The sequence below is a fragment of the Hipposideros armiger genome, unplaced genomic scaffold (assembly GCF_001890085.2).
Source record: "Hipposideros armiger isolate ML-2016 unplaced genomic scaffold, ASM189008v1 scaffold_680, whole genome shotgun sequence".
Classification (NCBI taxonomy): Eukaryota; Metazoa; Chordata; class Mammalia; order Chiroptera; family Hipposideridae; genus Hipposideros; species Hipposideros armiger.
This window is the reverse complement of record NW_017732030.1, coordinates 853,519-865,310: the sequence shown is the minus strand read 5'-3', so window position 1 is coordinate 865,310 and position 11,792 is coordinate 853,519. Positions and strand designations below refer to the sequence as shown.

The following is an 11,792-nucleotide window of genomic DNA, read 5'->3' as shown; positions in this document are numbered from 1 at the left end:
AGCGCCGCGTAGCGTAAAATCCCGCCGTGGGCCGCTCTGGCTGCCTGGAGGACTTGTCATCTGTGTCCGGCGGCGCACGGAGACGGTGGGCGGGTCTGACGTGAGACGTGAGGAGCCATCTGGGAGCCCCGTCCTCGCTGCTTTGACTCGCAAGTGTTTTTGCGATGAGGTTGTGGGAACTCACGGCGAGGTGAGTGAGGGAACGAGCGGGCGGCCTAGCTCAGGCTCATCTGCTGTGCTCGCAGAGGTGAAGAAGGGTCGGGAGTGGGGACTTCCTGGCTTGGAAGTTTCGAATCGCCTTGCAGGAGATGCAGACCTCAGACTTGAGCCCCGCCTGGGCTGGCGCACTCCCAGCCCTCCTGCGTGTCTCGTCCTTACTCCTTCTAGCACCTTCTTTGAAGCATCACCTTCATTTTCTGCCGCTCTGGGTCTTAATCAGCCTTGACCCTGCACGCCTTTCCTTTTGACCCCAATTTCTTTCCTAACGGTTGAGTATAGTTTGGGGGACTCAGGGTTTCAACTTGGAGGAATTTTGTGGCACTTTTTGTGCAGCTAACAAATGCTCATGCTTTGCCAGTTGGTTGCACCTGTGCTCATAGTGTGACTTTATTGTTCAGCTCTGTCGGATGGGATGGTTCCAGCGTTAGTTAATACAGGTGTTTGGAAATTCCAGGCTAATGTTGCCGACACATAACGTGGCTTGGTGGAGTGTATGGGCAAACATTATGTTTAACTTTTGAAAGCGCTACTCAGTGCAGCTTGGGCTCAGCTGAGGAAATCTGGGAGCAGTCATTTTAGGAAGTTAGGCTACATCAATCTTGAAGCCTACTGCCTGTCCCCATACATTGCCAGGTAGCAGCTGTGACCACTTGAAGGGAGAATCATCTTATTTCTTCCACAACTTAAATTCCTGGGTTCTTCAGTTTTTGAGTTTGCTTGGTGGGGAAGGGATGAGAGCTTTAGGCGAGGGTGTCTAGTTGCTTAACATTGTATCCACAGACTTGGTTCTCAATAAATATTTGAAGAGAAATGGAAGCATTGCTTACCTTTTTAAAAAAGAAAAAATACCTTGAAATTAGTTTCCCTCTAACCAGCTCATGGAGAGACTTGGTAAATACTGAGCAAGTCAGTACATGTAATCATTGCTGTTGATTTTTTGAAATTGTGAGCAAATCCCAAATTATTTGAGAAGCAAATTGGGAAGACACTTTTATTAACAAAGTTAATGGACTAGGGAAAGAATGTCATTCCCAGAGTTCAGGTTGGCTTTTTTCCACTCACACATTTCAAGGTGCAGACTAGGTCAGACCTGGAGTAGTTCCGGGCTTTGATCAGAGATGCCTTTTCCAGGGCCAGCCCTGGAGTGGGTATTACCCTAGGAAAACACAGACCTGAGCTCAAGGTCATCCAGTCTACAACGTCCTAACCCACAGGTGTATTAATAAATAGAATGCTGCAGAGAGTGTTTCTCAGAGGAAAGAAGGCCTGTACTGTGGTTTGCATTGTTGGGCAGTCCCTCTTGAATTCCAGCCTCCCTGGCTTTCCTGGCACTTTCTTGATTTCCTTTTACCACCCTCCACTACTCATCTTGCCCTAGTACCATTTCAGCCATTGGAAATTTCCTCTGTTCCCAAATAAAACAACTCTCCAAAGATAACTCTCAAATTTGTATTTCTAACCTTGATTTATCCTGAGCTAGTGCTAGTCAGAACCACCTGAGTCGCATTTGCTCCTCAACTATAAATTTGCAAATAAGTGTAACCTTTACTCAGCATCTGCATTTGCAACGTCTTGACACTCGCATTCTTCTAGATACCTTAAGTTGTCTGAGTTCTCCCACACTCCCAATCCTTATCTCTTCCTGCTGATTCAAATTTGAGCAATCTTCTCAAATTTATCACTTGTTCATTTTGCAGAAACTTGATTGGTGGACTTAACTCTTCCCGTTTTGAATCTGCACATGACTATCGGATTAATCCTGCTAAAATTTCCTTCATTGCCTGACAATCCTCTGTTCAGAAGCTCTTAGAGGTGCTTCTGGAATTAAATTTAAAAGTTCCCATCCTGGGTTTCAAAAATTTGGCCCCAATTTACTTCATGAATGCAACAATACTTAATGTTATGTTCTTGTTTCTGAGATATTATCCTGTAGCCAACCTGGAGTACTTGATATTCTTCATTGTTTCTTTTATAAACTCTTTGAGGTCTGAAAGGAGAACAGATAATGAAACAAATATTTACATAAAAGTATACTTAGTTACCAACTCATCTGAAAAACGTCTTAAAGGAAAAGTACAGTTATGAAAGAGCCAGGTTTAGAAAGGAAGATGGAAGTTCTTTAAAGGGGTTGATCTTTAAGTTGTTAATAGTACTTGTTCCCTTATCTGTCTGCTCTGTAATATTCTGTTGAACTACATTATTTTGGTTCTTCTTGAGCTGCCTCTTTTCTTTTTATTTTACTGCTACATAGTTGTTTCTGAAGGCTCAGTATTTGATTCTCTGTTATATTTGTTTTTCCTGTGCTAGGAGTCACAAACCGAAATGCAGAGAGAGGCTAAGAAGGAAGTGTTGAGTAATGCTGGTGGGATGGGATGGCAGGGATGGGATGGCAGCAGCGCTCTGTCTAAAGGAGGTGGCTTCTCAATTCTAGGCATTGTTGCCATTATAAAGTGTGGATCTAGGGTTTCCATAGCTACTAATTTTTTTTTTTTGAAAAGCTGGAAAACTGCACTTTAGGTGAAATCTCTTGATTTTTAAATGTTTGTAATTTTGAAACACTGCTGACCAAACAAAACACATTTGTAGACCCAGGCCGACTTCAGGCCACTAGTTTTCGACTGTAGATTATTTCTCAGTTATTCTTCATAGAGAGCTGGCTGCCTCAGTAATTGTGCATGTGACTTCCTAACATGGCTATAGTCCTAACTTTTTTTTCAAGTTCGTCTTTTTTCTCCAGTTGATGTTGAATATTTCTATTTAATGTCAGTACAACCTCAAGAAATTAAAAATGAAATTCATATTTTATCCTATAAACCAGCTAGTTTCCTTCTCAGTCTTTTCAGTACCTATATTCTTGTAACTATCCTGGCTTGAAATCTGGGAGTTGTCTTTGGCATAATTCTTTTCTTTATCCATTGAGTTTTTATTTCATAATAACTCAAAATCATTCCTTTCTGTTTCCACAGCTGCTGTTCTTCATTAGTTCATGACTGAGTTACTTGGCCTTGTACTTGATTTTCTGCTCTATTCACATTCTACCTTGCGTGTTTCTGCTGCAATAAGCTTCATTAAAGACTGTTTTCATTGTATCATCATCTTAAACAGTTTCATGAAAACTAGTTTAGTTATGTGAGCCCATGTGTGTTTTGTTGGATAATTGTAAAAATCCCCTATGGTAACCTTCTTATCCTTTTAAGACAGTTGTTTTTAATTTTAGCATGTATTAGAATCACCTAAAGGGCCTGTTAAACACTGATTTCTGGGCCTCATCGCACCGTTTCTGATTCAGGATGTCTGGGGTGGGGCCAAGAATTTGCATTTCTAACGAGTTCCCAGGGGATGCTGATGATGTCATCAAGGAACCACAATTTGAGAACTGCCCCAAGCAGCCAATTGGACCATAACCTGAAAGAAATAAGCCTGAGAAAGCCAATCAGTAAATTTACAGTAGCTGGGATGTGCATGCCCTCTTCCTTCACCACCAGATGACCGTTTTGGAGCCGGTAGGAAGGAAAGAAAAGACCCTAAATCCAGAATTACTTGGGGATTCTGAATACTCAAAATACATTTTTGAGATACAAAAGTTAATATCAGATTTTAAGTAACAGCTGGGTATGAATCAGAACAAATAGAAGCCATATGATTATATAAAATCTGGCAAGGAACTTAGTTGTTCTTAGGTGTGTTTTCTGTTTTGTAATAGTTGGTCCAGAGATTTTTGTGACCTACGAATGCTATGCTCAGGGCTTTGCACCTGCATTTAATAGGTTTTTGTAAAGTTTCTTTGAGTGAAATAAAATTCTGCCTCACAAATAAAACTGGGACTTGAAGCTAGGCCTGTGTTACTCGGTGTACTCTCTCTGTCGCAGGTAGTACTTAAACTGTTACATAAAACTTGCCAATCTGGCAGCATTGTCTGTAACCTTGAACTGGCATTTGAGTACTGACCTCATTAAGGAATTCAAGTTATTCTCATCTAAAGAAATCAGTGCTTACATTTTCTGATACTTATAAAAACTTCTATAAAGATACAATTGAAAAAATTTAAAAATGGTGTTGCAGGGTCCTGTAGTTCAGATTTTCAAAGTCTGTATGACAACCCTGTTTAGAAAACATCCCTAAATAGGCAAGAATCTGTCACTTCAGTCTAATTTTTATAAAGTATTAATTTTAATGATCACTTGTCTGCACATTGGAATCATTTGAGGGAGGGTCAAACAGAATACCTATGCCTGTGTCCTACCTACAGAGTTTGATTTTAATTAGTCTTGGATGTGACCTGGGCCTTGGAATGTTTACAAGAGCCTCCAGGTGATTGTAATGTGCAGACAAGTTGTGGAATCACTGGACTAGGATGAGAATATTTTACTTGTGGCAAGGCACATTCAAAACAGTCTAGTCCAGGAATGTGAAGTGTGACTGATTTACACAGATAGTGATTTTCCCAGCCCTTTTTTGTAGTGTTGATCCATTTAAATGTAATGTAAAAGGAAAGTAATGTAAATTCTGAAAAGTGAGTTGGATTACAAATATTTTTATAAATTCGGTCATCTAAGATGTGGCTACAAATGGTAACAATGATCATACTGCTTTTTTCTTTTTTTTAATGCCTCAGCTAAACTGTTGCCCCTCAAGTAATCTCAAAGTATCTTTGAAAAATTTATCAGCATTTTTTTAGTTCCATCAGATGGTATATGTATCTACACATGTACAGTCCTATCAAGCTGCTGCCGCTACTGATTCCAGCTTTGAGCTGTCTCCATATGCCTTAAATTTCACTTCTTGTTTAACATGCATCCCGGTATATTCTAACTACAGTATTTTTATATCTGTCTCTCTCACTGTACTGAGTTTCTCAGAGGCAAGAGTGATATGTTTTGGGAACTTTTAAAAAAGGCCCAAAGCCTACAGGTACAATTTAATGAGTTTTCACAGACTGAACATACCCATTTCACTGGTACCTGGATAAAAAAAACAGGAGTACCAGCATCCCAGAAGCCCTCCTCATGCCCCAGGTTGCTTTTACTTTGTTTAATTTTAAAGTTCTTAAATGTGCTGTTTTGAAGCTCTGTCACTCAGTGAACTCTTACATACGTATACAGTCCTGTAACCATCATCTGGATAGAGACGATATCCAGCACTCACTGTTGCCTCATGCCCTTTCCCAGCGTCCCCCACCCGCCACCATTCTGACTTCTGTAATTACTGACCACGTTTGTCAAGCTGTGTCTTAGGCTTTGTATTCTTAGCTTAACAAACACATTTTAAAAAAATTTAGAAGTATTGTACTTACTGTTTTATAGTCTGCTTCCTTTTTGTAACTTCTGTCATGACTATTTCCCATGTGATATGTATTATTTAAATGTTTTTAAATATTTTTATTGATCATGTGATGTTTTTGTATAGATGACAGTTTAAAAACATTACTATATTATTAGATATTTATTTAGTTTCCAGTTTTTCCCTTATATAAGTAATTATTGTGAGCAACTTTATAAACAAACCTTAATAATTTCTCTGAGATGTCTTTAATACAAATGCTTGTGGAATTACTAGGCCTAAGGGCATAATCCTTTTAAAGGTTGTGGATCTGTGTTTCCAGATTGACTACTGAAGGGGCAATACCAATTTATATATCGTACAAAGTCTGCGAATGCTTATTGCATCCTTACCAAATTAAAAAAATAATAATAATAGACTTTATTTTTTAGAGCAGTTTTAGGTTTACAGAAAAATTGAGCAGAAAATTTTGACAAATATATAATGATGTGTCTCTGCCATTACAATTACACAGACTGGTTTCATTGCCCTAAACATTCCATGTGTTCCATCTGTTTTTCCCTCTCTTTGGCAACCACTGATCTTTTTACTGTCTCCACAGTTTTTTACCTTTTTCAGAATGTTCTGTAGTGGAATCATATAGTATATAGCCTTTTCAGATTGGCTTCTTTGCTTAGCAGTGTGCATTTAAATTCCTCTTTTTGTGGAATGATAGCTGATTTCTTTTTATTGCTGAGTAGTATTCCATTATATAGGTAAAATAGTTTGTTTATCCATTCATCTATTGAGGGGCTTCTTGGTTACATCTGTGTTTTGGCTATATGAATAAAGCTACCATAAGCATTCATGTGCAGGTTTTATTGTGGATGTAAGTTTTCAACTCATTTGGGTAAGTATCAAGGAGTGCAATTGCTGAATCATATCATGAGGTATGCTTAGTTTTGTAAGACACTGCCAGACCATCTTACAAAGTGGCTATACCATTTGTTTCTACCAGCGATGAACGAGAGTTAAACCTTTTTTAAAACCTTTTTTTGTTCTAACATGTTTAGAAGAGGCTAAAGCAAAAGGGAGTATAGTATTTATACATTGAAACATGACCACTCACATTACTGTGTTCATTGAATTCTACATTTCTTTCAGGTTTAATTCATTCAAAAGGACTAATATCATCCTGCAGCATTTGGTAAGTTTGGACTTTGTTTTGCTGGCATTATTAAAATATGTGTAACTTAAAATGTCATTGTCACGGAAATAGAGAAATACTGGCAGGTGTTGTTGACCTTGGTATACCATGGTTCCTAATTTTAGTGTCAAGACTTGACAGATAAAACTTGTAGGAGATGGCATAAGGTTATGGAGAAGAGCATGGATCTTCAAGTTGGCATGCCTGGGTTTAAATATGGGTCCACTACGTGGGCACATTACTTGGTTCTGTCAGCCTCCTTTTAGACATATATAAAAAGTGGAAATGGTATCTACCTTAGAATGTTTATGAATAATAAGATAAGTCACTTAAAATCTAGCATAATTTTTGGCATATAATAATTTTATACGTGTTAGCTACTATTGTACTAAGCTCTTCCAGAGCTTAGATGTCCTACTTTATCACATTGCAAGGAAGAAATCATTTTTATTCATTTTTTTAATCTCTTCGCAATAGACTGAATGTTTGTGTCACCCCCAAATTCATGTTTTAAATTCATCTATTCCCGAAGTGATGGTAGCTGTAGGCGGGGCCTTTGGGAGGTGATTAGGTCAGGAGGGTGGAGCTCTCATGAGTGGGATCAGTGCCCTTCAGAAGCAGACTCCAGCGAGCTCCCTCACCTCTCCTGCTTCGTGAAGGAGCACGCAGTGTGAAGACAGCCAGCTACGAGCTAGGAAATGGGACCTCGCCAGACACGGAGTCTGCAGGAGCCTTTATCTTAGATTTTCCAACCTCTAGAATTGTGAGAAACAAATGCTTTGTTGTGTAAGCCACCCAGTCTGTGGTATTTTTGTAGCAGCAGCCCTCATATAATGTACCCTCACACAGCCTGACAAGTACCTTGCCTATGAAAATGACAGGTTGCTCTGATATAGTGCTTAACTATATGCCATGTGCTATTCTAAGTACTTGATATGTGTTAGCTCAGTTGATTCTCTTTATAGTCCTATGGAGGAGACACTACACATGTTTTATCTGCAGTTCTAAAACCTCAAAACCAAAGGTTTGTAGTTAGTTTTTAGTAAATGCTTTTGGTGGCAAAATATGACTTGAATGTACTTGAAGCTCCTCTTGTCCTTATCCTAACTAGTACAGATATTCATGGTTTGGTGGGGAAGTGCTAAAGCATTTGAGTGACCCGGACTCCACCCAGGGTGTTTCATGTAGTATGTAATACGTACTTTGTTACCTTTCCAAAACCTAGAAAATTTTCTGAATTCTGAAACGCATCTGGAATCAAGTGTTTTCAATTAAGGGATTGTGGTGTTATCTCTATTTAATGGATTAGAAATTGAGGGACAGGAGGTAAATTAGATGCTTTAAGATCACACAGCTCATAAATAGGAGATGGGATTTGAATTCAGGAGATCTGGCTCCATGGTCTTACCTACTGCGCTCTACAGCCTCTGGCAGGGTAACTATCGCAGAAGGTTTCTCAGTTACGCCTAAGTAGAGATGGGCAAATGAACATTGGGATATCCCTTCTTACCCTTATAAATCTTAGTCAGCTGATATACATGGGAGTGGAGGAGTTGCCTGGAAAAAGAACTTAGAACAATGTCAGTGATTCATATTTAAACATGCACATAGGTGGAATAGACACGACCGAATCCAGGTCCATGGATGGGGCTGTTGTGACCTGGGGCATAAACCACAGAGAGAGAAGAAGGAACTGGACTCAGCAGGGCCTGTGGGCCGAGTGGTCCTGGGCACAATGCTGGCTCTTCCATGTGCGTCAGAGACAGTGCGTCCCCCACGCAGAACTGTGACCCTTCTAAGCGAGGCCGTAGAGAGAGCTAGAAGCCTTTTTATTTCATGCCGGAGTGAGGGAAAATGCCACTGACGGCAGCGCTGTAGGCAGTTATGAGAAGTGGACAGGGCAGGGAGATTTGCTGGAGAAAGATTTGTTGGAAATATATATTTTTTTAACAAGTTGAGTTAGGGGTGCCATGTACAATAGTTAACTCCCATGATAAGGAAATCCTGTGTAGCAGGCATTTATTTAGAAAGGCATGGGCCTCTGGAGCAACAAAGATAGAGATGAGATGAGGCTTTTGTTTTGTAGGCCTCCACTCCCCACCTCCACCGCAGCGTGGAACTCGCTCAGAGCCCTGGCTGCAGGCTTTGAAGTCCTTCCTTCCCTGCGGATTTAGCCTTTCCTTCTGTATGGAAAGCAGGGGAAAGGATTTAGCTGTGTCTGCAGTTTCCCTCTCCCAGCCAGCACCATGCAGGGAGCTTTTTCCAGTCTCCCCTAGGAGAGCCTGATTGGATTTCGGAGGAAAAGGCAGCCAGGGTGGGAACTTCCCATGACTGGGACTCCCAGGAGCGTCATACTGTCACATTTGCCCAACTTGGTCTCTAGCAAGTGATCAGAAATTCTAGTTCATCTTCCTATAGGCTTCTGTCTGAGGTAATCAAATACTCTGGTCCTTGGGCTCCCCGAAGCCACCTGTCTCTTTTCGGATTTTATGAGGGCTGTTTGCCCTGTGACAGTTTTCTGATTGAGTTCACCAAAAGTCATTAATTTACAGTCTTTTCTACATTTCTTTATTCTTCTTGTATAAAGCCAGGAGAAGCATCTTTTCGGCTTTCCACATTTCTGAACTGAGACCAAATAATAGGGTTTTAAAAGATTGCCTCTAGTATTGGGTGATAATTTATGTAAAGTTGTTCAGTGAAAACAGTCATGAAACTTTTTTTTTGGCTCACAAATCTGACTTGGTTCAAGTAAAAAAGAAATGTGTGGAGAGAGGTCAAAGTTTTTTAACACAGACATACGTCATTTTATTGAGCTTTGCTTTACTGTGCTTCTCAGATATTACTTTTTTTTTTATTTTACAAATTTAAGGTTTATAGCAACCTTGCGTTGAGCAAGTCTATCTCAGCACCATTTTTCCAACAGCATTTGTTCACTTCATGTCTCTGTGTCACGTTTTAGTAATTCTCGCAATATTTCAAACTTTCTGTTATTGTATTTTTTATGGTGATCTGTGATCAGGGGATCTTTGATGTTGCCATTGTAATTGTTTGGGGGCACCACGACGTGCACCCATATAAGAGGGAGAACTTAATTGATAAATGCTGTGTGTTCTGACTGCTGCTCTACCAACTGGCCGTTCCTCTTCTCGTTCCCTTTTCTTCAGCCTTCCTAGTCCCTGAGACACAACAATATTGAAATTAGGCCAATTCATAACCCTACATGGCCTCTGAGTGTTCAGATGAAAGGAGGAGTCACACATCTCTCACTTCGAATTAAAAGCTAACAACGACGAAGCTCAGTGAGGAAGGCATGTTGAAAGCTGAGACAGGCCGAAAGCGAGGCCTCTTGTGCCAGACAGCCCAAGTGGTGAACGTGAAGGAAAAGTTCTTGAAGGAAACTAAAAGTGCTAACTCCAGTGAACATTTAGTGATAAGAAAGAGAAACAGCCTTATCACTGATACGGAAAAAGTTTTAGTGTTCCAGATAGAAGATCAAACCAGCCACAATATCCCCTTAATCTAAAGCCTAATCCAACGCAAGGCTCTAATTCTCTTCAGTTCTGTAAAGGCTGAGAAAGGTGAGGAAGCTGCAGAAGGGAGTGTGAAGCTAACAAAAGTTGGCTCATGAGGTTTAAGGAAAGAAGCCGTCTCCATAACATAAAAGTACAAGGTGCAGCAGCAAGTTATCCAGATCTATCTAAGCTAATGAAGTTGTTTACATTAAACAAGAGATTTTCAATGTAGATGAAACAGCCTTATACTGTATTGGAAGAAGATACTACGTAAGACTTGCATAGCTAGAGAGGAGAAGTGGGCTAATGCAGCTGGTGACTTTAAGTTGAAGCCAGTGCTCATTTACCATCCAAAAATCCTAGGGCCCTGAAGAATTATGCTAAATCTACTCCGCCTATGTCTACAAATGGAACAACGAATCCTGGATGACAGCATATCTGTTTACATCATGGTTTACTGAATATTTTAAGCCTATTTTTGAGACCTGTTCAGAAAAAACGATTTCTTTTAAAATATTACTGCTCATTGACAATGCACCTGGTCACCCAAGACTCTGGTGGAGATGTACAATGAGATTCATATTATTTTCCTGCCTGCTAACACAATATCTATTCTGCATTCCATAGATCAAGCAGTAATTTTGATTTTGAAGTCTTATTGTTTAAGAGACACATTTCGTAAAGCTATAGCTGCCACAGATAGTGATTCCTCCAATGGATCTGGGCAAAATATATTAAGACCTGGAAAGGATTCACTATTCTAGATGCTGTTAACATTTGTTATTCGTGGGAAGAGGTCAGAATATCAGCATTAGGAGGAGTTTGGAAGAAGTTGATTCCAGCCGTCATGACTTTGAGTGGTTCAAGCCTTCAGTGGAGAAAGTAATTGCAGATGTGGTAGAAATGGCAAGATAACTAGAAGTGGAGCCTGAAGATGTGACTGAATTGCTGTAATCTCATGATAAAACTTTAATGGATGAGGAGTTGTTTTTTATGGGTGAGCAAAGAAAGTGGCTTCTTGAGATGGAATCTACTCCAGGTGGGGATGCTTTGAAGATTGTTGAGATGACAACAAAGTATTGATAAAGCAGCAGCAGGGTTTGAGAGGACTGACTCTGATTTTGAAAGAAGTTCTGTGGATAACATGCTACAGAGAGATCATTCATGAAAGGAAGAGTCATTCGATGTGGCAAGCTTCACTGTTGTCTTATTTTAAGAAATTGCCACAGCTACCCCAACCTTTAGCAACCACCATCCTGATCAGTCAGTGGCCATCAACACTGAGGCAAGACCCTCTACCAGCAAAAGGATAACCACTTGCTGAAGGCTGAGTTGATGGGTAGCAATTTTTTTAGCAATAAAGTCTTTTTAAATTAAGGTATAAACTTTTTTTAGATATAATGCTTTGCACACTTAATAGAGTACAGTATAGTGTACATATATATAACTTTTATGTGCACCAGGAAACCAAAAAATTTGCACATTGTGGTAGTATGGAATCGAACCTGCAATATCTCCAAGGTATATGCCTGTACTTGTCTGTAATGTTTGTATAACATGAAAACTTTTTTTCTGTATTATTTTAAAATTTAAAA

General features: G+C 39.8%; 1 protein-coding gene across 1 annotated transcript in view; it reads left to right on the top strand.

Annotated features, from left to right (window-relative positions):
* Positions 1-6: 6 nt before the first annotated feature.
* HIBCH (3-hydroxyisobutyryl-CoA hydrolase) overlaps positions 7-11,792 on the top strand; it is a 103,414-nt gene continuing 91,628 nt past the window's right edge. The window contains exons 1-2 of the mRNA XM_019626482.1: positions 7-190; positions 6,643-6,685. Coding sequence (XP_019482027.1) covers positions 165-190; positions 6,643-6,685 — 69 coding nt within the window. The 5' untranslated portion in view covers positions 7-164. The remainder of the gene's footprint in view (positions 191-6,642; positions 6,686-11,792) is intronic.